Below are 27,832 nucleotides of genomic sequence, written 5' to 3' on the forward strand. Positions count from 1 at the left end.
GAAAGTCAGAGATCTCATCCAATTTGATACATTTTTGAAATCTAAAAATATTTACCCTCAGTTTCGCTGCACCCCAGTACAATGACAAAGACTATTCTATAAATATTCACCATGGGGGAATAAATGGACAGATAAATGGATGACGGATGCATACATACATTGTAAATGAATAAAATCCAAAAAAAATCTAAAATTACTTTTCTGTAGTATGTTTTTCATATTTCTATAATTTTCTAGATGTGGAAAATACTAACAATCCAGACCATGTAGGAATCCTGTTAATATGCCAACACGAGTTCAGCTATCTTATTTCGAGAGGAATAAAGCAGTGAAGCATGCCTGAGTAAAATCATGGTGTCTTTTATGTTAGTCTCGTCATGTCTGCATGGTGGAAATATAAACCAAATGGCTAAATTAAAACCCTGGAATCTGCACATAATTTCTCAGCTGTTTTATTTTTTAGCTTGGAATAGGTTATTAACCTGTACATTTATCCAAGGTTTTTCCAACTCTGCAGCATCCATTTCTGATGGTCATGTTTGTAGGGGGCTACTTCTGCTTGAGCGCATGCAGTTCTTAAAATGTTCAACTTTTTCATGTCATGAAACCATTTAAACTTTAAAGTCTGAGGACTGCACCATCATCTAGCAGGTGGAATAAACATGACGTTTACCAACATAGGACACAAAACTGGAAGTTCCAGGTCAGTTTCTATTCAGCCTTTTTTATTCATCAAAACAAACATTTACTGCATGTCGATGCACACCAACATCAGGCTCTATCATCACAGTGTTTCATTCAAAGCTAGACCTTTATGGAGTCAGTCAGTCCCAAACCATCAGAGGAAATAAAACGCAGCAGATACAGTGTTTAGTTTACAGTCAAGAGATCCAATCCACTTATCGGACCGTAGGGGGATGACGACGAGAAGGCTCGATGTGAAGCCAATCACAGGACAGATAAACTGAAGGACCTGCCAATCCCAGCAGACGTTTAGAAAACAGGCTTTTAAATCAGGATTCAAGACACCGCAGTGTGGTTTTGAGTTTGGTTGTGAATCCCCCCTCCACCTTAAACAACCAGCAACGGCAGCCGATCAGGGAGGTGACTCTGCTCAGGTTTGATCAGAGGAATGACCTCGGTTTGTCTGCTTCATATAAAAAGAAAACCTGATCATTAGATCCTTAAAAGGAAGAAAAAAAAAAACTAAAAGTATTTGAAACACAAAACCAGAAGTTTGACACAAGATGTGAAATTAAATCATTATCAAACAATTGCTCCATGTTTTCTATTTAAACCTGAAGACTGATGAGAATCTCTACAGTTAAAATTCAGACCGAGGCTTCCTAATATTTTAACTTCTACAAAAAAACTGATAGAAAATGTTGGATGTTCTAACTTTAGGTTTTAGCAAAGCCGGATCGTGTCAGCTTAAATACGTTTTTCTGCTGCAGGTTGTATACGACTACTTCGAGCTACTCCACAGAACCCCACCGAAAAAGATCCCTTTAAGGGAACTAAAGCAAGCAGACCTGACTGTTACAAAGCAGAGCAGTTTATAGTTCATCTCTTCAACCTGTAGCAGACAGATTAATCCTTTTTACAATTTGGCTTCATTTGAATTTTTTTCCCCAAATTGTGCAGCCATTGGATGAGAGTGAGAGGTTATGTGTGATGACATGAATAAATTAACTGGAAGCTCAGGACCAACATTACAAAGACAGACCAGCAGCAGCGGTTGATTTAAAGGCGTTTTAGCACCCCCTCTGGTAGTCGGCGGTAACTGCAGGGAATTTTACTTCTCCAGATGCTTTTACTTTTGAGCTTTTAACCACATCTCAGCTTCTCCTTTATCCTCACATCAAGACTGAGATGTACCCGAAAGTCTAATTTTTACAAGATTGAACATCTGGTTTAAAGTGCCGTCTCTTTAATCCGTGACGCTAAAGACCACAGAGCAGGAGGGGTGTGGATGCTGCTCGTGGACAGGTAGGAGGTTAATCAGAGCCTTATTTTTCCTTGGTGCCTTTTATCCTTTTGAAATAGGACTGAATCTGTGTCACCTGCTGACCAGGTGGTGGTGATGATGTGCTGAAGGAAGCAGGTGCTGGGTAAAGAAGCAGAAACAGACGACCTGTTGCTGCAGACTTAAACATCCAGGTGTTTTTCTGAGCTTCCTGATGCTCCGTCTGAACAACAGAGCGCTTTAGGAGCAGGAACACTGAGAAGTTACTGATCTACAGCCAACAGGACAAAAACAGACATGGAAAAAGTTGGAGTGTTGCCAGTTTAAATATCCTCAAACCACTAAGCTCTGGGTTTATTAGACAGTTAGCAGACCAATTCAGAAACTCTATAAACGGTTAGTAGATGGATGTTTGTAAGTAATTATCAGCAGTCAGTGTGTGGGTCCAGTGGGGCCATCTTTCCCATTTGGTGGAGCAGGAGGAACGTCGGCCCCGCGGGTCGGAATGATGAAGGAAGTTTTAGTGAATTTCAGTTAATCTCTTAGAAAACAAAAAAATAAAAAGTCCTTTTCAGTCCAAAACCGGTTCATGTTGGAATCTTCGTCAAATTTCTGCCGGCTTCACTGCGTTCACTGGATCCATTCAGGCTTCATGGCCTCGGCGCAGAGGAAGAGGAGGAGGATGGGGGTGAGGGGGCTGAGGATTCAGACATCAGTCTTTTCTGACCTTCCTGCTCCTGGGAGATCTCCGCAGAATATCATCCTCTTTCTGTGGAGCAGAATCAGAACAACATTATCCCACAAATAAACTCCCAAAACCCTCATTATGGAGAGTTTTTCGCCAATGGCTTAACATAAAAAAAGACACCAGCCAACTTTTAAAATCCAGTTTTTCAAGGTGAACCTCAGTAAGTGGAGATGCTGCCGTGGCAGAAAAACCCTCCATAGATGACTGGAACGAACTCGTTTAACCAGGAGGTCTGAACGTTCTGTCAGCACTTTAACAGGAGCAGGAAGAGAACCCAGCATTGGTTTGACTGCTGACACAATAACACTTAAATCTCTTGATAAAGGTCCACAGAACCTAACATGTAGGAAGACAAAACACTGCCCACCAACTCAACCGCACAGAACCATAACCCAGCCACCAAGCTGGAGGAAAAGGAATTGAATTAAAAATCCAGAACCTCTCTGAATTTACCACCAGATTACAGAATAAAGCTAAAAATGCTCTAAAGCTGCAGTGGAAGCACGGAGCGTCCTGGATTTTCCTGTGGATTCTGGCACCTGCAGTTTAATGGACTGTGTAATCTACCCGGTAACAGCTACAGGTTAATCCTGATGCATATAAAAAGTGATCCTGCGGGCCAGATAAACATGCATCAGGCCCACTGAGCTCAACAAAGAAGTAAACCAGAACAGGAGCAGAGCTGTTCAGCTAAATATGTCTTTCATGAGTCCAGTAAACTGGGCCTCGTAGTTTTTCACGGCCAAGGACCCCAGAATTATCAGAACCCCCCACCCCACAGAAATTCACTTTAAACCGAAAAATGTAAATATTGTATATAAGGCAAATAGAGTGGCCTCCACACCTCGTCTGTTGTGGCCTCCTTCTCTCCATCCTCTTCCTCAGCAGCAGCCACTTCTTCATCACTTTTGTCCTCTGCAGATGGAAGAATAAATAAGAACGGTTAGAGAAGGTAGGTGGCCCATCAGAACCAAGTCACTCAGATAACCTACCCACCTGAACTGTTCTTTGCCTCCTCAGTCTTTTCCTCTCCTTCCTCCTCATCCTCTTCCTCCTTTACGTCAGGCTGAGGTTCATCGGTCTTCTTGTATTCTGCTGCTGGACTCTTCTTCTTATCCTGTAGAAAAATGACAACACCTTCATTCAGCTGCCGTCTGATTCATGGAAATCGGCTCCTGTCTGAGAAGGAGGTAACGAGGAGGATAGCAAGAACCTTTCTCTCAAAACAAAAACACATCAGAACTAAAACTAAAGCAGCACAGCCACGCCACATGAAGCTACTCTAGCTGTAGCAAGAGCAGGAGGAGTCACCGGGTCGAGACATCCGGCTTCTTTCAGCTCTTCCTGTAAGCTGGTAAGACTCAGCGCACCCTGTGCTGACCCCGATGACCTCTGTGGACAGTCCACCATCAGAACATTAACGAGCAGGGATTTTCATACACACACAATCCTGGAGAATCATTCTTAAAGAGCCCAACTGCAGGATCGAGGCTGTTAGAAGTGAGCTTATTGTTTAAAATATCTCCTAAAGCTTTGAACAAATGAAGGTGATTACAGCTTAAAAAAACAGGAAAAGGAGGCAGCAGAGGAAGCCCACAGAAAGCTGGATTTATTTCTGCAAGTTGATGCTCATCTGTGTGTTGGTTACCTTGCCCGTACAGCAGAAGACAACGATAAGGACGAGCGGGAGAGCCACGGTGAGAACGTAGACGATCCAGAGCCAGGGACGCTCCTCTGCAGCGTTCAGCATCTGAGCTGCCAGACCAGGCTGTCAAAAACAAACCATAGATGAGTTCATTTGAAACAGACACTCCTCTTCATACAGCAGCAGCTGCTAGCCTAACTGGCTCTGAAGTACGGCTGCAGCGATCGATTATCTTAGTAATTGATGAATCTAACGATTATTTTTTTGATTAATAGATTGAAGATACTCTTAGTATATTATCAAACCTCAATAAAGTGCTTCGAACTTAATTCAAACATTTATTGCAAAAAAGATTTGTAAATGGCAAAAACTCAATTGAATGTTCAGAACATGGCATTTAAATAAGTCTTCAAATAAAAAAAAGCGATAATGCATTTTGTTGCATGTTATAAAGTGCAATTGTACAAAACATGAACAAAGCCAAGGTAAAGCTAAGGTTATGCCACTTGAGAAGCTCTGGATCGAGCATTTTTACAGACAAATAAGGTTTTTCATCTAAAATTAAAGTTTAGGTTTGTACAGTTTTGGCCAAATTGCTGCTTTGAGTTGGTTGTTCTATCAGCAAAAGGCATGTCTGAGTGTGTGTTCTCCAGTTAACGATTAGATAACTTAATTAGTTAAATAATGGATTAATCACAATTGTTTCAGCCCTACTCTGAAGTTACTGTAGGTATCAGCAAACAAGATAAAGAGGTTTTATTTTGACCACCCAGAGTGATCTCTTCAGTCCCTGAAACTTCTTCACATTCCATCACAAACAGGATATTTTATTAGGATTTTATGTGATAAACCAACAGTAAACCATCACTGTAAAGTGGAAAATTTCTAGTTTTATTGCAAATAATCAATTAAGTTCGTATTCAGCCTCCTATACCTGGACAACCTTAATTAAAGTCCAGTTCAACCAGAAGTCACCTGATAAGTAAACAGAGTCCAGCTAAGTTTAAATGCAGCCGTTGTGGTGGGTCACTCTAGGGGGGTGTGCACTCCAGAAATCTGACCTTTATGGAAGAGAGGCCAGAAGAACTCCAAACCTTTTTGGCCTACATGCAAAACCCCGTGTGGAGGAAAACCAACACTGGATATAGGTAGGTTTATGCTTGACGCATTGAACAATGCACGAGGGTGCATGCGCCAACAGTGATGCAATCGTGCTGTCCCCACTTATGCGTGCGGGCTCTGTCGCGGCGCCGGGTCGTCTACCTTTGAAACGTGTTGCGGACTCCAGTAAAATGAAGAATTTGAAGGTGGTCTCAGAGTAGGTTTGCATGTACAGCCTTTATATGAGGGATCATATAAAGGCCTCTTATGTCATTTATACTCGCTTAGCAGCAATTTAAAAAAAAACATTTCTCATGTATGTCTGCAGTACTGCAAGCAGCCGGTTTTAGTGTTTGACATCGAGAGGTTCCTCCCTTTTTTTTTAAAAATGTACTACCACCTGTCTTTCAGAGAATCCTGCACCAACCTCAGCGTCATGTATGACAGCCTGCAGCGTTGTCTAGGTTCATACGACGTCAGCCGAGTCCTGCACGACACCCTGAACCACGACTACAACTGAGCCTGATCACACTCAGCAGATCACACTGCAGGAAAACACAGTGGTGGCAGCATCATGCATCAGCAGGAACAGGGAAACTGGTCAGAGTTGATGGGAAGACGGATGGAGCTAAATCCAGAACAATACTGGACTGTAAACTGTTAAAAGGCTGCAGAAGACCTGAGACTGAGGTGGAGGTTCAGCTTCCAGCAGGACAACCACCCTCAAGATCCAGCCAGAGATACAATGGATGGTTTAGATCAAAGCACATTCAGCTGGTAATCCGACTGACAATCTGTGGCAAGACTTGAAAACTGATGTGCCCAGATGTTCTCCATCCAATCTGACTGAGCCTGAGCTGTTTTACAAAGAAACAAAGTCTGCAGATGTTCAAAGCTGGTGGAGACAAACCCCAGAAGACCTGTAGCTGGACCTGCAGGCAGGAGGCTCTGCAGAGTTCTGACTCAGAGGGGCTGAATACAAATGCACACTTTTCACATTTTAATCTGCAAACAGTTTGAAAACCATAAATATTTTTTTCCACTTCAGAGTTCTGCAGGACTTTGTGTTCGTCTGTCCCATAAAATCCCAATAAAATAAACTGAACTCTGTGGTTGAAACCTGCTACAATTTAGAACATTGTGAAGGGTGTGAAAATTTCTCAACCGCTTTGTTTCTACTGCAGGTCAGACGTTTACTGGTCTATATGCAGAGGGGATATTTAAAGGATAAAAAAATCTAAACTATTCCTTTAAGAAACAGTTAATTTATTTCTTCTTCAGCACCATTCTTCCTGAGAGTGAGAGTTTAGTCGACCTGAACCCACCTCAGCAGCGCCCTCTGCAGCCTTCTTCAGCCCCCAGCCATCAGCAGTCCAGCGGTCAGCGGTGTTGCGGTCGTTGGTGATGAAGAAGTTGTCGAAGAAGATGTCAGAGGTCATGGACCAGAGCTCGAGTCCCAGGGCGCTGAACGGCGTCATCCTGAAAGGCTGCAGGTCCTCGAAGTAATTTGGGTTGGGGATCTTTCTCGGCTTCCAGATGCCCTGAAACCCAAAGAGTCTGATGTCAAAAATATTTACATAAACCAGACTGAGTCCGTCTCTAAGCATAGACTGACCTGGTAGTTAGGGTTGTCAATCATGGAGGGCTTCCACTTGCCCTTGTAGTTGGGGTTGTCGATCATTGGCCGTTTCCAGGGGCCGCAACCAGGGGAGCTCTCGCAGGCAGGGTTAGGGATCTGGGGGGCCTCCCATTCTCCGTCCATGTCCTCGTCCCTGCAGGAGAGAAGACCGGTCATCACAGCCAGACAGCGCAGGAGTATCTGCTGGAGGCTAGGCCTGTGTTGCCACGGTGACTTACCAGTCGTCAGGTTTGAGGCCGTCTGGGTCTCCGACATACTCTGGCTCGTTGTCCAGCCAGCCGTCCGGTTTGACTGCATCTTCATCGGGAATCTGAGCAGGAGCATCCTCATCCCTGCAGAGAAACACTCATGACTAACGGCTCCTGATGCCAACACCATTTATCCTGTCTAACAAACACTTATCGTTAGGGTTTTAAGGGCTTCAGCTAAGAAGAGGAGCAAGAACAAGCTGTCTCGCACCTCTGGTTCATATAGTTAGTTTAGGTGTTCCACAGGGTTCACTTTTAATTTAGAAATCAGTTATTGTTTTGGTTCCTGAAAGTAAATCTAACCAGAGAGGACATCAACCTCCTTTAAAAAGGTCATTGGTGACTTTATTTTCTCATCTTGTTTGAGACATACTGGAAAATAAATCCTGGTCTTCAGCAGGGTTCTAGACTTGGATCCAATAGATTTTTTTCTCAAATCAGTTTCCTTCAGGCAACATCAGGAACTCTCGGTTTATGCTGACGATACTATGTTCTACATATGCAATTTCAGTTTTATTTTCTATATGAATTTAGAAATCGAATGGATTAAAGTTTGATCCAAAAACGAACCTCAAAGGTTTGATCATTTTATTTCTCATAAACGTAAGAAGCTTCTTGGTTGTTGAAGTTTTTTTATACATCTTAATATATATCTGCCCCAACACTGAAACATTAGATTATCAAGGTAAACGATTCTTAATCTCCTTTTCTTTGAGGACTCTTGAAAAGCAAGTAACTAAATTTGCTAAAGATTATCCATTTAAACCGGACCTGGATGAGAATAACCCATGTAACCATGGTTACTGTGCATAATCAGATGTAAAGATTAAAACTGCAAGCAGCGTTGGGCGGCCCTCGCAGCTCAGCACTGCTCCGGCTTTTGTGGGGGCCGCAGGCTTCCTCCTTGCCACCACCCCCGCCGCCTAGCTTCGCATGTCGCCCCTGGGCGGTACCATAAACAAGCCTTGACGTTGCCTTCAGTCGGGCTGAGTTCTGCTTCGCAGAGAAGTGCTTAAAATGTGGTCAAAATAAAATTTTCCTGATGGAAGCAGTGGTAACTTCCTGTTTGGTAGCAAAGGATTAATGAAGACTTCCTGTCGTGTTTTATAAATGTCATCTAAAATTATCATCAGTTACTAGACAAAGTTCTACAGACTATCAAGGAGGGTCAATCACTACAGAAACCTTTTGCTTTGTTGTCAGTGGGCGTGGCTATAATGATGTCATCAACGGACCATACCAATGTGATGAACATCCATCAACAATGAAGCACACAAAATCTGGTAGTCAGATAAAGCATTAGAAAGATATAGCCGTCTCAGATAACGTAGGGGGCGCACCTGAGTCAAGCTCCAATGTAATTCAATTGAGCTGTTTGGTGGTTGACAAAAATCTTTCATATCCAGTTTGGAGCAAATGGGATTATTTCTGTGTGATCTAGAGTCGACCGTTTGCAAACGGCGAGTTATCAAAATTCCCCGCTCCGCCACACCCACAGAGTCCAACCAACAGTCACTGATCAGAGTGGGACTCAACATCATCTCGTTCGGAGTCAGACACTGCTTGAAGCTTGTATGAGTCAGAGTTAAAAGGAGGAGATCCATGCAGTGACTTCCTGTTCAAAGTGGGCGGGGCTAAAATTATGTCCGCAAATGAGCATGTGACTGTGTTGAGAGCAGGTCTGAGATGACGAAGTTTGGTGCGGATGCGACCTTGTTTGTGGAAGTAATTAGACCTTCGCCTTTTATGGCGAGCAATCAGACTGAGAGGCTTGGCCACGCCCACATGCTTTGATGAAGCAAAAAGCTTTTAATAAGCTTTGATCTCCAATGCCTGAAGACTATACTGAGCCATTTTAAAGAGAAAAAGTGAAAAAGACACAAAATGGCGGCTTTGCTCCAAAATGGCCGACCTTCTATGGGGTTTGGACCATGGCTCCGAGTGAAGTTTTTTTTTTTTTTTTTTTTAGGTCCTAAGAAGTTACATAAGCCTCATCATCAGTCAACGCATGGCTCTGTGCTGAATATCTAATCAGGGTCAGATTAATCTCAATCATATTCAACTCGGTGCAGATCAGATGATGTATGTGGAAACATGAGACACACGTATGGCCACGGCGTGACCTCTGATTCTGCCTCACCGCCACAGCCACACCTTCTGACCAAAAGGCTCAGTACTGGACACCACGTCACACCAACTTGTCAACTGTCACTGGGCACAGTTTCATGTTGATCAGGTGAAGGGGATCAAATATGGACCTTCCTGTTCTCAGGGGGCTGGCTTAAATGCCGTCAGCATTTGAACATTGAATATTAATCAGGGACAGATGTGGATCAATGCCAGAAGGTTTCTTGTCTCTGCAACATTTTTTGTAACAATTTGATTTTTCTTGGCAAGAAGTCAGAGTTTGAGGTCTGGCTCCGCCCCTTCCACATGCTCAAAAACTCGTGATTTTGATAACTTTAGATTTCCCGTCCCTTCTGAGCAAACTGACCAAATTTCAAGCCGATCAATCAAAACGTCTAGGAGGAGTTTGATCAAATGCAGAGGCTATAAAATGGCAAAAATTGGGTCGAAATCATTGTGGAGCCATTTCTTTTGCCACTTTTGTGAACCCCTTAAAATTCTCAATTTTACGCACGACTGACACATCTACACATTTTGGTGAGTTTCTGTTTATGTTTGGGCCTCCAAACAGCCAATTAATTTGATGGGAGGAAAACAGGAAGAAACATTCAAATTACAGCAGGCAGCGCTTCGCTGCTGGCGCTTCTAAACTTAATCAACAGGTTCTGACCAGTCTTCGGGTTTTACGGCATCAGGGTCCTGGATCTTCGGCCTCTCGTCCCAGTCCTCCGGTTTATGGTCATCAGCGTCCTCGATCTCAGCGGGGGGGTTCACGGGGGGCGTCATGTCCTTCAGCAGGTTGCCGCTGTTCACCACCGTCTGATCCACCAGAACCTCAAAGCTGTTGTCGTTGTTCACCACTTGGGGGGTGTCACAGTACAGTTAGATTCACAGACCGAATTGTATGTGTGTGTGTGTGTGTGTGTGTGTGTAGGTCTTACCCAGTGTGTACAGGTGCGTCTTCTTGTCGGTAAAGTAGGACCGCAAGTCAGCATCGGGTTTCTTGGCATGCTTCTCCTCATACTCTCCGGTTTTGGGGTTTTTGTGTCTGAAGATGAAGTGCAGCTTGTAATCTTCTCCACATTTGTCGGGTCCAAACATGATGGTGTATGGAGTCTTATCCACGAACTGGTCCTGCAAGAACACAGTCATTTAATCAGACTAAAACCAGCATGGCCCAGCCGTCTCTTCATTGGTGTTTGAAATTTCAGGTGACCCGGAGTTTTTCTGAACTTTTGGTAAAATTAAAATTTAAGAGACAATACAGACCAGGTCCAGTTCAGGAGTCTCAGTCAGCAGCTTGATGTAGGCGCCACCACAGTCAATACCGGACTGGAAGTTCACCTCGTATCTGATCACAAACAAGACCAAAGCTTCAGAATATGTTCAAGATGTTTTACCGAGCCATCTTTCAGAGCCGGTTGGGTTCTGCCTCCCCGTCCCACAGAAACACTTCAGGATGAGCTCTTCTTACTGGATGATGAGTGGCATGGTGTCAAAGGTGAAAGGTCGCAGCAGCTGTGCGGAGATGGCGTGATGCTTGGCTCTAGATTTCAGGACCAGACCTTTATCCCCTGGTAGCTTACTGTCCTTCATCTCCTCTACTGCCCAAATACCTGTTCAAACATCATCATCAGCATCAGGGTCAGGAAACTAAATAACATCTACCTCATGTGCAAACATCTGCCTCATGTGCAAACATCTGACTCATGTGCAAACATCTGACTCATGTGCAAACATCTGCCTCATGTGTAAACCTCGTGCAAACATCTGCCTCATGTGCAAACCTCATGTGCAAACATCTGCCTCATGTGCAAACATCTGACTCATGTGCAAACATCTGCCTCATGTGCAAACCTCATGTGCAAACATCTGCCTCATGTGCAAACCTCATGTGCAAACATCTGCCTCATGTGTAAACCTCATGTGCAAACATCTGCCTCATGTGCAAACCTCATGTGCAAACATCTGCCTCATGTGTAAACCTCATGTGCAAACATCTGCCTCATGGGTAAACCTCATGTGCAAACATCTGCCTCATGTGCAAACATCTGCCTCATGTGCAAACCTCATGTGCAAACATCTGCCTCATGTGTAAACCTCATGTGCAAACATCTGACTCATGTGCAAACCTCATGTGCAAACATCTGCCTCATGTGTAAACCTCATGTGCAAACATCTGCCTCACGTGTAAACCTCATGTGCAAACATCTGCCTCATGGGTAAACCTCATGTGCAAACATCTGCCTCAGGTGCAAACTTCATGTGCAAACCTCATGTGCAAACATCTGCCTCATGTGCAAACCTCATGTGCAAACATCTGCCTCATGTGTAAACCTCATGTGCAAACATCTGCCTCATGTGCAAACATCTGCCTCATGTGCAAACCTGATGTGCAAACATCTGCCTCATGTGTAAACCTCATGTGCAAACATCTGCCTCATGGGTAAACCTCATGTGCAAACATCTGCCTCATGGGTAAACCTCATGTGCAAACATCTGCCTCATGTGCAAACCTGATGTGCAAACATCTGCCTCATGTGTAAACCTCATGTGCAAACATCTGCCTCATGTGCAAACATCTGCCTCATGTGTAAACCTCATGTGCAAACATCTGCCTGATGTGTAAACCTCATGTGCAAACATCTGCCTCATGTGTAAACCTCATGTGCAAACATCTGCCTCATGTGTAAACATCTGCCTCATGTGTAAACCTCATGTGCAAACATCTGCCTCATGTGTAAACCTCATGTGCAAACATCTGCCTCATGTGCAAACCTGATGTGCAAACATCTGCCTCATGTGTAAACCTCATGTGCAAATATCTGCCTCATGGGTAAACCTCATGTGCAAACATCTGCCTCATGGGTAAACCTCATGTGCAAACATCTGCCTCATGTGCAAACCTCATGTGCAAACATCTGCCTCATGTGTAAACCTCATGTGCAAACATCTGCCTGATGTGTAAACCTCATGTGCAAACATCTGCCTCATGTGTAAACATCTGCCTCATGTGTAAACCTCATGTGCAAACATCTGCCTCATGTGTAAACCTCATGTGCAAACATCTGCCTCATGGGTAAACCTCATGTGCAAACATCTGCCTCATGTGCAAACCTGATGTGCAAACATCTGCCTCATGTGTAAACCTCATGTGCAAACATCTGCCTCATGTGCAAACATCTGCCTGATGTGTAAACCTCATGTGCAAACATCTGCCTCATGTGTAAACCTCATGTGCAAACATCTGCCTCATGTGCAAACATCTGCCTCATGTGTAAACCTCATGTGCAAACATCTGCCTGATGTGTAAACCTCATGTGCAAACATCTGCCTCATGTGTAAACCTCATGTGCAAACATCTGCCTCATGTGTAAACATCTGCCTCATGTGTAAACCTCATGTGCAAACATCTGCCTCATGTGTAAACATCTGCCTCATGTGTAAACCTCATGTGCAAACATCTGCCTCATGTGTAAACCTCATGTGCAAACATCTGCCTCATGTGCAAACCTGATGTGCAAACATCTGCCTCATGTGCAAACCTCATGTGCAAACATCTGCCTCATGTGTAAACCTCATGTGCAAACATCTGCCTGATGTGTAAACCTCATGTGCAAACATCTGCCTCATGTGTAAACATCTGCCTCATGTGTAAACCTCATGTGCAAACATCTGCCTCATGTGTAAACCTCATGTGCAAACATCTGCCTCATGGGTAAACCTCATGTGCAAACATCTGCCTCATGTGCAAACCTGATGTGCAAACATCTGCCTCATGTGTAAACCTCATGTGCAAACATCTGCCTCATGTGCAAACATCTGCCTGATGTGTAAACCTCATGTGCAAACATCTGCCTCATGTGTAAACCTCATGTGCAAACATCTGCCTCATGTGCAAACATCTGCCTCATGTGTAAACCTCATGTGCAAACATCTGCCTGATGTGTAAACCTCATGTGCAAACATCTGCCTCATGTGTAAACCTCATGTGCAAACATCTGCCTCATGTGTAAACATCTGCCTCATGTGTAAACCTCATGTGCAAACATCTGCCTCATGTGTAAACATCTGCCTCATGTGTAAACCTCATGTGCAAACATCTGCCTCATGTGTAAACCTCATGTGCAAACATCTGCCTCATGTGTAAACCTCATGTGCAAACATCTGCCTCATGTGTAAACATCTGCCTCATGTGTAAACCTCATGTGCAAACATCTGCCTGATGTGTAAACCTCATGTGCAAACATCTGCCTCATGTGTAAACATCTGCCTCATGTGTAAACCTCATGTGCAAACATCTGCCTCATGTGTAAACCTCATGTGCAAACATCTGCCTCATGGGTAAACCTCATGTGCAAACATCTGCCTCATGGGTAAACCTCATGTGCAAACATCTGCCTCATGTGTAAACCTCATGTGTAAACATCTGCCTCATGGGTAAACCTCATGTGCAAACATCTGCCTCATGGGTAAACCTCATGTGCAAACATCTGCCTCATGTGCAAACCTGATGTGCAAACATCTGCCTCATGTGTAAACCTCATGTGCAAACATCTGCCTCATGTGCAAACATCTGCCTCATGTGTAAACCTCATGTGCAAACATCTGCCTGATGTGTAAACCTCATGTGCAAACATCTGCCTCATGTGTAAACCTCATGTGCAAACATCTGCCTCATGTGTAAACATCTGCCTCATGTGTAAACCTCATGTGCAAACATCTGCCTCATGTGTAAACCTCATGTGCAAACATCTGCCTCATGTGCAAACCTGATGTGCAAACATCTGCCTCATGTGTAAACCTCATGTGCAAACATCTGCCTCATGGGTAAACCTCATGTGCAAACATCTGCCTGATGTGTAAACCTCATGTGCAAACATCTGCCTCATGTGTAAACATCTGCCTCATGTGTAAACCTCATGTGCAAACATCTGCCTCATGTGTAAACCTCATGTGCAAACATCTGCCTCATGGGTAAACCTCATGTGCAAACATCTGCCTCATGGGTAAACCTCATGTGCAAACATCTGCCTCATGTGTAAACCTCATGTGCAAACATCTGCCTCATGGGTAAACCTCATGTGCAAACATCTGCCTCATGGGTAAACATCTGCCTCATGTGCAAACCTCATGTGCAAACATCTGCCTCATGTGTAAACCTCATGTGCAAACATCTGCCTCATGTGTAAACCTCATGTGCAAACATCTGCCTCATGTGTAAACCTCATGTGCAAACATCTGCCTCATGTGCAAACCTGATGTGCAAACATCTGCCTCATGTGTAAACCTCATGTGCAAACATTTGCCTCATGGGTAAACCTCATGTGCAAACATCTGCCTCATGGGTAAACCTCATGTGCAAACATCTGCCTCATGTGCAAACCTCATGTGCAAACATCTGCCTCATGTGCAAACATCTGCCTCATGTGTAAACCTCATGTGTAAACATCTGCCTCATGTGTAAACCTCATGTGCAAACATCTGCCTCATGGGTAAACCTCATGTGCAAACATCTGCCTCATGGGTAAACCTCATGTGCAAACATCTGCCTCATGTGCAAACCTGATGTGCAAACATCTGCCTCATGTGTAAACCTCATGTGCAAACATCTGCCTCATGTGCAAACATCTGCCTCATGTGTAAACCTCATGTGCAAACATCTGCCTGATGTGTAAACCTCATGTGCAAACATCTGCCTCATGTGTAAACCTCATGTGCAAACATCTGCCTCATGTGTAAACATCTGCCTCATGTGTAAACCTCATGTGCAAACATCTGCCTCATGTGTAAACCTCATGTGCAAACATCTGCCTCATGTGCAAACCTGATGTGCAAACATCTGCCTCATGTGTAAACCTCATGTGCAAACATCTGCCTCATGGGTAAACCTCATGTGCAAACATCTGCCTCATGTGCAAACCTGATGTGCAAACATCTGCCTCATGTGTAAACCTCATGTGCAAACATTTGCCTCATGGGTAAACCTCATGTGCAAACATCTGCCTCATGGGTAAACCTCATGTGCAAACATCTGCCTCATGTGCAAACCTCATGTGCAAACATCTGCCTCATGTGCAAACATCTGCCTCATGTGTAAACCTCATGTGTAAACATCTGCCTCATGTGTAAACCTCATGTGCAAACATCTGCCTCATGTGCAAACATCTGCCTCATGTGCAAACATCTGCCTCATGTGCAAACCTCATGTGCAAACATCTGCCTCATGTGCAAACCTCATGTGCAAACATCTGCCTCATGGGTAAACCTCATGTGCAAACATCTGCCTCATGGGTAAACCTCATGTGCAAACATCTGCCTCATGTGCAAACCTCATGTGCAAACATCTGCCTCATGTGTAAACTTCATGTGCAAACATCTGCCTCATGTGCAAACATCTGACTCATGTGCAAACATCTGCCTCATGTGTAAACCTCATGTGCAAACATCTGCCTCATGTGCAAACCTCATGTGCAAACCTCATGTGCAAACATCTGCCTCATGTGCAAACCTAATGTGCAAACATCTTCCTCATGTGTAAACCTCATGTGCAAACATCTGCCTCATGTGCAAACATCTGCCTCATGTGTAAACCTCATGTGCAAACATCTGCCTCATGTGCAAGCCTTATGTGCAAACATCTGCCTCATGTGTAAACCTCATGTGCAAACATCTGCCTCATGTGCAAGCCTCATGTGCAAGCCTCATGTGCAAACATCTGCCTCATGTGTAAACCTCATGTGCAAACATCTGCCTCATGTGCAAGCCTCATGTGCAAGCCTCATGTGCAAGCCTCATGTGCAAGCCTCATGTGCAAGCCTCATGTGCAAGCCTCATGTGCAAGCCTCATGTGCAAGCCTCATGTGCAAGCCTCATGTGCAAGCCTCATGTGCAAGCCTCATGTGCAAGCCTCATGTGCAAGCCTCATGTGCAAGCCTCATGTGCAAACATCTGCAGGTCTGAATTACTTTTTCCGGATTAAAATCTGATCAAAGAAGAGCTGAGACTGAGAAACAAACTTTAAATTGTAAAATTTAAAAGAAAAAGAACTGCTCAAATAAAACTGAATGGTCTGAACTGAAAAGGTAATTATTGGACTCCAGTTTGATTTTAAATAATTTCACAGGTTCTCATCAGGTTCAGTACATGTTTGTTGAAAACGGAGACCCGGGAAGAAACGGACCGGAGACGCAGACATGGACGTACCATCATACTTTGCAATCTCTTCATCAGCATCGTCCTTCTTCGCCTTGGACAGAAACCACCTGAAACCAACAAACAAACCCGATCAATGACAGCTGGTTTGGATCAGAACCAGCTCAGAGCAGAATTATTCTGCCTCTATGTCCAAGTCTCTACCCAACTTCCAACTCCACATCAGGATGCATTTACTGAACCTTGGAAATGGGAACCCTTCTTCATTGCTCCTTTGATCTTTTGTTTACTTATAGGAGGCTACAGATCTGGACCCACCCGGACCAGTCACTACAGAAACTTTTTGATGAAAGTGTTTTCCAATTTCAGAAATCCCCAGTAGTACCTGAACACATCAGTGCTAACCGTCTCCTCTGGAGCTGATTTTAGAGTCCAAACTCAGGATGTATGAGGCCAACATCCTTCAGAGTTCTGATTAGAACCTGGACCAGTTCAACATGTGACTCAGGCTCAGAGTGGTTCTAAAAGACGAATCAGAACCAACAGCATGGTCCAGTATTTTTCAGTTAAAGTCTCTCAGGTGTGTTTTGTCCTCACCCGTCCAGGGTCCCCCGGTCAAAAGACTCTGCAAAGAAGTGTTCCCCCATCGGTTCTGGAGCCCTGTAGGTCACCTGAACACACAGGTACGAGCAGTATGTTAGTGTACGAATGACCCATTTACCTTCACCCGCGACTGACGAACGATCTTCAGTATTAGACGCGAGTCTGATGAAGATGGATTGTTACAGAGTCATGGTGGTGTTTTGTGTGAAAGCCGGTCAGTAGATCATTAGGCCACTTCAGGCCCGTTATCGGAAGGACCTCCTGATTGGACCCGTTAATGTGCAACAGCTGCTTCCAGGGAAGTCCTCCAAACAAAACACAGATAACAGCAGGTCTTATTCCTGCAGATAACGGTTTATAGCCAACAACGCTAACAACATCCATCTCAAACCTGAACAAAAAACCATCCTGAAAAATATTCAGGTGAATGTTCAAATCCATCCAATCAGCAGCCGGCGGCTCACCTTTGGTGCAGCAGGAGTTTTTGAGGCAGGCGGGGCTTCGTCCTGTTCGTCTCCCTCTAGCTCCTCCTCTTCATCATCCTCAGTTCCAGCCAGGCCCAGATCCAGGTCGTCCTCCACGTCCACTTCCATGTCCTCGTCCTGATCCTGAGCCTGCGAGACGGGGGCCAAGCTGAGGCAGAGGAGGCCTGCCCCCAGAAGAATGAACAACAGGAACTTCTGATGCATTGTCTGCCAAGACAGGAAACAGCATGGGGGTCAGACACACACAAAATCAGAAAATATAATGTTACACCGACTGAAACAATGTAGGGGTGGGAGGTCCATCACCATGGAGACCAACCTGCACCCACAGGACAGGTCTCTTCAGCTCCTTTAACCATAATGAGATTACACCCTGTGGGATTACTACAGCAGCCCACGGATGATTTACACCTGCACACAGGTGGCTATTTACACACACACACACACACACCTGTGTTTACAGTCATTTAACAAGAGGTCCATCCACAGGAAGCTTTTTCTGCACAAACACAGCAGCATCTGCAGCACGTAACGTCCCACTGAAGGTGGCTGCAACGCTGCCTCTGCAGACCATAATAATGAATCAAGATGTGCTTCAGCTCACCACCAGAACACTGAATCAACAAGACAATAATAAGGACTATAAGTGTCACTTTGTGCATCTTTAAAACTGTTAAAACTGCCTAATCCCAATCAGTCGAGTGAAATGAGCTGAAGTTGCTGTTATCCTCCCAGACCGACGGCATCGAGGAGCCTGGAGTTCACTGTTAATCTGATATTAGAGCCAGTTCAGCCTGCAGGACATCTGCTGCTCCTCATATCCCCATCTAACTGGATCCTAACTGGGTTTATGTGGAAATTTATCACAGCTGACGATCAACAGCACAGAACGCATTGATATATGAAGACAGCAACAGTGGTTGGTTACTGAGTTGGAGTTTCACCTCAAAATAACAGAAAATCCGTTAAATACTGTTGAAGCATTTCTCTGCTGATGGTTCAGTTCAGAGACGGTTAAAGCGACGGTTGACCCAGCAGGTCAAACAGGTGACTATTTAACAGAAATCAGCAGTGAGGGCTTCCTGCTTCCTGCATGAAGAATAAATCCAGAGACCTGCCGTTTCTATCTTTCACTGGAACATTTCCTTAAACGCTTCGCCTGGGTCCTTTCTGAAATACTGTAGGTAGGTTCTTTACTGCGTCTGGAACTGGAATATCACACCAGGATTTATATTATTCTCCAGTTACATTTTAATCTCAGATGTCATGTTTTTCACAGAATCACACAGAGACCTGGGGCAGTCGGAGCGAGACGACCAATTACTAATTTATTAATTCACTGCAGTTATTAACAGTCCAGCACCAGTAAACAAAATAAAGATGTGAAGCAGTCAGTTTGTAAACGGACCGGTTCAGATTAAAATGAAAAGCAGAACCTTCCCACTTAATGGTTGACAAAAGTCCACTCCTCATTGGTCGAGGTTGTCTATTTCTGTGCATTAATTCTGATATTGCTGAAGATTTAACCCTTAAACACACAAACACAGCCGACATTTATCACATGTCCTCTGTTCACCAGATCAGGATGAACAGATCCATCATCTCAGCTTCTGCTGACTGATGAATAGCTAAAATGTGGTCAAGGGCCATAAAAGTCTGATCCAGGAGGATGTAGAAGAATCATCACAACTTTAAGACTTCGGCAGAAAGCTGCTGATAAATATGTTGACTGACAGAATCAATTAATTTATGTAATGGTTTATTAAAACTAACCTATTTATTTTACATTTACATTCATTAACAGAAGTGATTTTCCTCCTTCATAAAGACCAAGTGAACAATTTAAACCTGAACCATCTGGTTTTTGAATTGGTTGTCCTTTCTTATTTCACTTTACTTCTTTTAAGAACATTTCGTTCTGTTGTTGCTGAATTTCACTTGATTTGTTTCCAGCTCATAAAATTAAATTATGCTCATATCAGCGTCTCTGTTCTCCAGCAGCATCTCCAAAACACCAACACAAGTCTGAGGCAGACGCAGGAAATCTGAAACAACGTTCACGGCTCAGATCAGAAGCTGCTGGGTTATTCTGAATCGTTGCACAGTCTGCATCTCTAATGGAAGAACCGAACTGTAGTTCCAATGAAAGCAGGAAGACAAAGTTCTCCTGAATGTGAAAATGAAACATCAGTAGAGAAAAACAAAGCTGTTTTATACAGATTACTGAAAAAAGCTCATTTCTCAAGTATTATGCAAAGCACATCACTTTTAAAATGTTGCGTTGAAAACATGTTTCTCATGGGACCAATGTTACTTCAGAACATATTTGGGTCTGAAGCAAAAATGAGAATCTTCTGCCAGAAATATCTACACTTTAGATCCCAAAGTTCTCTGCAGACAAAGGCACGTGTCAACCTGGTGAAGAACCAGGAGGTGCAAATGCAGAACCAGCGGGACCGCACCCACAGTGGAGGAGAACCAGCGGGACCGCACCCACAGTGGAAGAGAACCAGCGGGACCGCACCCACAGTGGAGGAGAACCAGCGGGACCGCACCCACAGTGGAAGAGAACCAGCGGGACCACACCCACAGTGGAGGAGAACCAGCGGGACCGCACCCACAGTGGAAGAGAACCAGCGGGACCGCACCCACAGTGGAGGAGAACCAGCGGGACCGCACCCACAGTGGAGGAGAACCAGCGGGACCGCACCCACAGTGGAGGAGAACCAGCGGGACCGCACCCACAGTGGAAGAGAACCAGCGGGACCGCACCCACAGTGGAAGAGAACCAGCGGGACCGCACCCACAGTGGAGGAGAACCAGCGGGACCGCACCCACAGTGGAGGAGAACCAGCGGGACCGCACCCACAGTGGAGGAGAACCAGCGGGACCGCACCCACAGTGGAGGAGAACCAGCGGGACCGCACCCACAGTGGAAGAGAACCAGCGGGACCGCACCCACAGTGGAGGAGAACCAGCGGGACCGCACCCACAGTGGAGGAGAACCAGCGGGACCGCACCCACAGTGGAGGAGAACCAGCGGGACCGCACCCACAGTGGAGGAGAACCAGCGGGACCGCACCCACAGTGGAAGAGAACCAGCGGGACCGCACCCACAGTGGAAGAGAACCAGCGGGACCGCACCCACAGTGGAAGAGAACCAGCGGGACCGCACCCACAGTGGAAGAGAACCAGCGGGACCGCACCCACAGTGGAGGAGAACCAGCGGGACCGCACCCACAGTGGAGGAGAACCAGCGGGACCGCACCCACAGTGGAGGAGAACCAGCGGGACCGCACCCACAGTGGAAGAGAACCAGCGGGACCGCACCCACAGTGGAGGAGAACCAGCGGGACCGCACCCACAGTGGAGGAGAACCAGCGGGACCGCACCCACAGTGGAAGAGAACCAGCGGGACCGCACCCACAGTGGAAGAGAACCAGAGGGTCCGCACCCACAGTGGAGGAGAACCAGCGGGACCGCACCCACAGTGGAGGAGAACCAGCGGGACCGCACCCACAGTGGAAGAGAACCAGCGGGACCGCACCCACAGTGGAAGAGAACCAGCGGGACCGCACCCACAGTGGAAGAGAACCAGCGGGACCGCACCCACAGTGGAGGAGAACCAGCGGGACCGCACCCACAGTGGAGGAGAACCAGCGGGACCGCACCCACAGTGGAGGAGAACCAGCGGGACCGCACCCACAGTGGAAGAGAACCAGCGGGACCGCACCCACAGTGGAAGAGAACCAGCGGGACCGCACCCACAGTGGAAGAGACCCAGCGGGACCGCACCCACAGTGGAAGAGAACCAGCGGGACCGCACCCACAGTGGAAGAGAACCAGCGGGACCGCACCCACAGTGGAGGAGAACCAGCGGGACCGCACCCACAGTGGAGGAGAACCAGCGGGACCGCACCCACAGTGGAGGAGAACCAGCGGGACCGCACCCACAGTGGAGGAGAACCAGCGGGACCGCACCCACAGTGGAAGAGAACCAGCGGGACCGCACCCACAGTGGAAGAGAACCAGCGGGACCGCACCCACAGTGGAAGAGAACCAGCGGGACCGCACCCACAGTGGAAGAGAACCAGCGGGACCGCACCCACAGTGGAAGAGAACCAGCGGGACCGCACCCACAGTGGAGGAGAACCAGCGGGACCGCACCCACAGTGGAAGAGAACCAGCGGGACCGCACCCACAGTGGAAGAGAACCAGCGGGACCGCACCCACAGTGGAAGAGAACCAGCGGGACCGCACCCACAGTGGAAGAGAACCAGCGGGACCGCACCCACAGTGGAAGAGAACCAGCGGGACCGCACCCACAGTGGAAGAGAACCAGCGGGACCGCACCCACAGTGGAGGAGAACCAGCGGGACCGCACCCACAGTGGAAGAGAACCAGCGGGACCGCACCCACAGTGGAAGAGAACCAGCGGGACCGCACCCACAGTGGAAGAGAACCAGCGGGACCGCACCCACAGTGGAAGAGAACCAGCGGGACCGCACCCACAGTGGAGGAGAACCAGCGGGACCGCACCCACAGTGGAGGAGAACCAGCGGGACCGCACCCACAGTGGAAGAGAACCAGTGGGACCTCACCCACAGTGGAGGAGAACCAGTGGGACCGCACCCACAGTGGAGGAGAACCAGTGGGACCTCACCCACAGTGGAGGAGAACCAGTGGGACCGCACCCACAGTGGAAGAGAACCAGCGGGACCGCACCCACAGTGGAAGAGAACCAGCGGGACCGCACCCACAGTGGAGGAGAACCAGAGGGACCTCACCCACAGTGGAGGAGAACCAGCGGGACCGCACCCACAGTGGAGGAGAACCAGTGGGACCTCACCCACAGTGGAGGAGAACCAGAGGGACCGCACCCACAGTGGAGGAGAACCAGTGGGACCTCACCCACAGTGGAGGAGAACCAGCGGGACCGCACCCACAGTGGAGGAGAACCAGCGGGACCGCACCCACAGTGGAGGAGAACCAGCGGGACCGCACCCACAGTGGAGGAGAACCAGCGGGACCGCACCCACAGTGGAGGAGAACCAGCGGGACCGCACCCACAGTGGAGGAGAACCAGCGGGACCGCACCCACAGTGGAAGAGAACCAGCGGGACCGCACCCACAGCCTTAAAGCCTTAAATGTGTTGCATTCTCCTCTGTTCATTTGAATAATACCTTTAACAACCAGAACCTCAGACATCAGAGTATTTCAATGCTGAATGTTTTAAACTTTCTGTCTTACAGGACTCAAGTATTCGTTGCATTTAACAACATGTCAGTCCTGAAAGCAAGATCAGGCTATGAGCATAAAACTTGATGTAGTTCATTAAAAAGCCTTTAAATGCGTTCAGTTTAATGATTTGTTTCTCAAACAAGGAAAATATAATACCATTAGCATGTACACAAAGTATGAAACGTAAGGAGCTACAAAATGCAGATGTGCATGCACACATTTCTTCTTGTTGCACCACATGCTTGAAAAAAAAAAAAAAAGGTCCAAAGTGCGCCAATACTTCCAAGGACCGCAGTTTCTCCATCGTGAATGCGCTTTATTGTGCATTAAATAATTCACAATATCTAAACAGGTGACTGCTGGGAGCGACTCTAACTCTGCTGACATGTTGCATGTGTCCACCTCGTATGAATCTACACAGATTACAGCGATCCTTGCTTCTTACCTATTTAAGAACAAAACATTTAAAAAGTGTGTCTGTAATAAAAAATAAATAAATACATTTAAAAAACATGGCTCACGACAACAAACCCCCCCCCCAAAAAAAAACTAATAAAAGCCGCGATATTGCCGCTCGTAATGCATTTCCTATGAAATACTTATACTATCCACACGGCGCATTTCCGGAGTCACTTACTTCCGGTCCGGTCTTGGGGGAACTATTCATCTTTACCTGATTTTCTCTGAAAATCAACCAAATAGTTCATGTTTTCAAGTCAACTGATCCGATTTTCAAGCAGATGCCGCATTTCCCTGTTCTCTGTCCAGATTTCATGAAAAACTGGAAATAATTCCAGATGTAATTTTAGGATTTAGCTTTAATCTTCAGTTTGAAAAATGAATTTAAACTGAGTGTCGTTTTGTTCAAAGGAGAATAATTTGTCTATGTTTTAAATGTTGAAAACATCCCATTTAACCCCAACAAATCAGACCTTTTAGCTGAAGAAAATCACTGGCTAAAGTCAGTTAACTGACATTTATTCTGATAACCAAAAGCCAAAACATTCACCGTTTAACAAATACTATTTGTTGAGTTTTACGGAAGCATCCTAAAAACATTGAAATTAAGCAATATTGTTATTTCTGGTCGCAAAGTGTTCAACGTAAACCCAGAAACATAAATCACCCTAAAATTCCAGCTTTTTCAACACTGCAGCTGCTTTCATTTACAACCAACACTCAGGATTTTGGTGCCATTTTGAAGTTATTTTAATCCTTTACCCTTAGTTTAACCCCTAATTCAGCGTGTTGTAATTCTTGCCATCCACTGGAGCAGCTATGGTCTTCTAAACGTTTTAGCCTCTAATTTTAAAATAACCTGCCTGGTAAAGCTGCTCTTTAAACAAGCTGAATCAATCGGAGTGGACTTCTGACGTAAAAGGCTTCCAGCCGAGCAGGTTATCAGGCTGTCCGGGCTCACCTGCGGTTAATTAGCCGCCTGCTAGCCGCTTGGCTCAGACACATTTCCCCGCTCCATGTTTTACCACCAGAACCCACCGTCAGGTTACTAACTTCATCCCCACATTCCGAATAAAAAGCTCCTGCCAATAAACACTCAACTTGTCTGTGGTTTACTGTAAAAACGTCAATTTATCGCTTTCTTTACTCACCTCCAGCTCCGCGATGTGACCGCCTGGGAACTACTAAGGAGGGTCACGTGGGAGAATCACAGTGAAAACACCGCCTTCGCTCGACGCTGATTGGCCAGCAGGCCCCAGGGTCAGCCGTTTCCTGTCAAATGTCAGATGCTTATTGGTTGCAGGGAAATCTCTGTCGGACAGCCTGTCTTCAAGCTGAACCTCGTGGACAGCGATGATTGGTGCAGCTGTCACAGGAAACGTGCGCTGATTGGCTGTAGTAAGTCTCTGGAAACCAGAACAAATGTACTTGCTGAGAATGAAACGGATTTTATGGCAAAATATCAGAATTGAAAATCAATATCCTTTTTTGTTTTTAATTAGAAGAATCCTTTATACAAACTAATTTTATACCAATCTACTGTTAGCAATGTTTTCTGATGGGACAGTTTTCTGTCCAGCTACAGAAAACAGCTTGGTGCACGTTTTATTTCATTTAAATGTATTAAAGCACAATTTAGAAAACATGAACAAACCCTGTTCTGCCACTAAGCGACATCAGACAGGTGTGAAACTGAGACAAACATGCTGAACATCACAGGTCAGTCAGTAAGATCATAGAGAGCAGCTGCTGTGATTCCTTCCCATCTTTCCCATTTCTGCCAATATTTATACTCACCTTGCAGTAACACTGCTGTCATACATTATTGTGGCTTATTGCCACTTTGAGCAAAACAGAACCCCAGCATGATGCGACCACCACCATGCTTGACAAGCCTTACCTTGTCTCCTCCAAACATTTTCTTGTCATTACCTGGTCTGGTTATCAGTCTTTCCTCCAGAAGACATTTGGCCTGTCCACGTGGGCAGCTGCAGAATTCAGTCCAGCTTGAAGGCAAATGTTGGAGCAGTGGCTTTTTTCATGGTCATCATCTGTTCAGTGGGCTGGCTTCACTATCCACAGGGACACTGGTGTTCCAGCAGTTTCCAGTTCATGGCAGGCTTGATTGTTGGAGGTTCCTGGATTGTTCCTGAATATTCAAAGCAATTGCCTTTCATCTGAGAGGGACAGTTCTTTAAATCTGCAATTGTTTAGAAATGGACCTAGAACACGTTTAGAATCAAAATTCTCCTTAGCTATTCACATAGTTACTTGGGTTTTTCCATTGTTCTGACTGTTTGTCGATTCAATAAGTGCTGTCAAACTAATGTTTTATGCTGCAGGTAAAAAACCTCAGCAACACTTACTAGCAGGTTTACATGCTCACTGCTAACTGGAGTTACAATCTGCAACTCCTGAATTGATGTGTTCGTTAAATGAAAGCTGACTGAGTGGTTCTCTGCTTGCTGTGTTGGTTTGAAGCATAGCAGGAGTAGCTGAGACAGAAACAAGTTATTCTTTAAAAAACGTGCCTCCCTTCAAACTGTCTTAAAGTCTTATTGCACCAAATATTATCATTGTAACAGGCCATAACACATTTTTATTATTTTACAGGCCTATTAACCTATCATGACACCTGATTTATGTTCTTCAGTTTGTCAGGTTAAAACTGAACCAAGCTGTATTTCCTGTATTTTGGGTTTGGTATGAACATTAACAACAAATCTGAGAGTTTTAGGTGTCGTCTCTCAAACTTTCCTGATCCTTCAGTCAGAGCAGAGCTGTGACCATCATTATGTGATCTCCATTCATGTGACCCAGTGCTGATGGGACCCATCAACCAGAAAGCTTCTTTAACCCTTTGTATTCCCTGTGGTGAAGCAGGTTTACGCTTTCTGCCAAGCAGCTGCATCTCTGTTCCCTCAGATCGGTTTGAGTTGATCCACACTGGAGACTCGACTGTTTTATTTCTGAAAACTAAAAGCTTAGGAAAGATGAGCGCAACTTTTCAGACTTAACCTTCTTCACTTTCAACATGGAGCTAAAATCAAAAGCTCAAATATGTTTTCTTGTTTTCTGCAAACACTTTCTTCGATAAAAATTTATTAATTATTTATTATCTCCACTTTCTATATAAAGATGTCAAAGCTCAGCTCTTGCCTCCATGAAGAAATCAGTTAAACAAACGTTCATCTGTGAAAACCCAAGACACTTGAATCTGAAACTTTTTAATGCTACTGAAAATACAGATTAATTTCAACATTTGACCTTATGAGGTCGCTGTTGCCTTAGTTGTTGCGATTTTCTAGACTGTATTTTATTATGAATTAAATGCATACTTTCCTCCTCATCCCCTCACCCACAAGTAATGTGCTGTCAAGCTGCAGTTTCTCTTCTCGGCTTCAGCGCAGGCAGAGTAAAAATCAAACAGTTTATTATTCCATTAATAACCACAAATCTGTTACTGTCGAGCAGTTAGACCTTCAGAGCAGAACAGCTGGTTCTAACAGCCTCTGCAGTTCAGCAAACTGAGATCAGCTGTTCTGAAGATGTGGAAAGGTTTTATCAGATAAATGACCCCAAAAACCTTTAATCCTGCATCAGCTGCCTGGCAGATACTGAATGAATCACAAGGTTACTGTCATTTATTTGTATGTGTCTTGGTGACTAAATGCAGGTTTGAGAAAAAAAATGAGCAAAGTTCAAACTCCGAAGTTCCTACAGACCAGGAAAATGTTGGTCTCTGACTGAAGAAAATGAAAACGGGCATCAATATTTAAATCAGCCTCTACGTTCCTAAAACTTCCAGGTTACTTTCGGTCTGATCTTAGAGTACTTTCTTGTAGCTTAGAATAAGTAACCTGTAGTCCTCGACAGGAACCTTATACATTCCTGAAGGTAACCTGGAGGTTCTGAGGACGGATTCTCCCCATTTTTGGAGAGCACCAGTTCCAGGAACATACTCCAACCTCTTGAAAAGTGCAATTAAAGTATCCTGTAAATTCTGAGGAAATACACTATCAGTACTTGGAAAGTACCCAGTAAAGTACCCTGAACATTTCAGAGAAGTCCCCTTTAAGTCTAAGAAAGGTACCCGTAGGTTTGAATAAGGTGACCTGTAGGTTCTGGAACACTCTCTACGTTCTAGAACCTAGAAGGTTTGGTAGATGTTGTAAGGATTATGATTATTGATTAATTAATATTCATCAAGAATTATAATTTAAAATCATAATTTGGAAAATCATAATTTCTTAATATTCTTAATCGTGCTGGGTTTTGGATCCGGTTTCACCAGATGGTCAGCTGCCTCTAATGATGGTGGAGGTTGGGCGTATGCCTGGTGCACAGCTTCTGTCAGAATCTTGCAGAAAGCATCCTTCTTCTCTTTCCTCAGGTTCAATCCTGCATGTTGACT

At 45.3% G+C, this 27,832-nt stretch overlaps 1 protein-coding gene across 1 annotated transcript; it reads right to left on the reverse strand.

Moving 5' to 3' along the window:
- Positions 1 to 704: 704 nt before the first annotated feature.
- On the reverse strand, positions 705 to 24,718 carry canx (calnexin). Its single transcript, XM_047353714.1, has 15 exons — positions 24,570 to 24,718; positions 17,697 to 17,924; positions 17,227 to 17,300; positions 16,681 to 16,739; positions 10,949 to 11,090; positions 10,744 to 10,825; positions 10,416 to 10,608; positions 10,145 to 10,334; positions 7,318 to 7,431; positions 7,076 to 7,232; positions 6,786 to 7,001; positions 4,363 to 4,482; positions 3,711 to 3,831; positions 3,559 to 3,629; positions 705 to 2,735 (listed from the first exon to the last, which is right to left on the reverse strand). The coding sequence occupies exons 2-15, from the start codon at positions 17,919 to 17,921 to the stop codon at positions 2,679 to 2,681; spliced, it is 1,821 nt and encodes a 606-aa protein (XP_047209670.1). The 5' UTR covers positions 17,922 to 17,924; positions 24,570 to 24,718; the 3' UTR covers positions 705 to 2,678.
- Between the last annotated feature and the right edge of the window lie 3,114 nt (positions 24,719 to 27,832).

The sequence above is a fragment of the Girardinichthys multiradiatus genome, chromosome 23 (assembly GCF_021462225.1).
Source record: "Girardinichthys multiradiatus isolate DD_20200921_A chromosome 23, DD_fGirMul_XY1, whole genome shotgun sequence".
NCBI lineage: Eukaryota > Metazoa > Chordata > Actinopteri > Cyprinodontiformes > Goodeidae > Girardinichthys > Girardinichthys multiradiatus.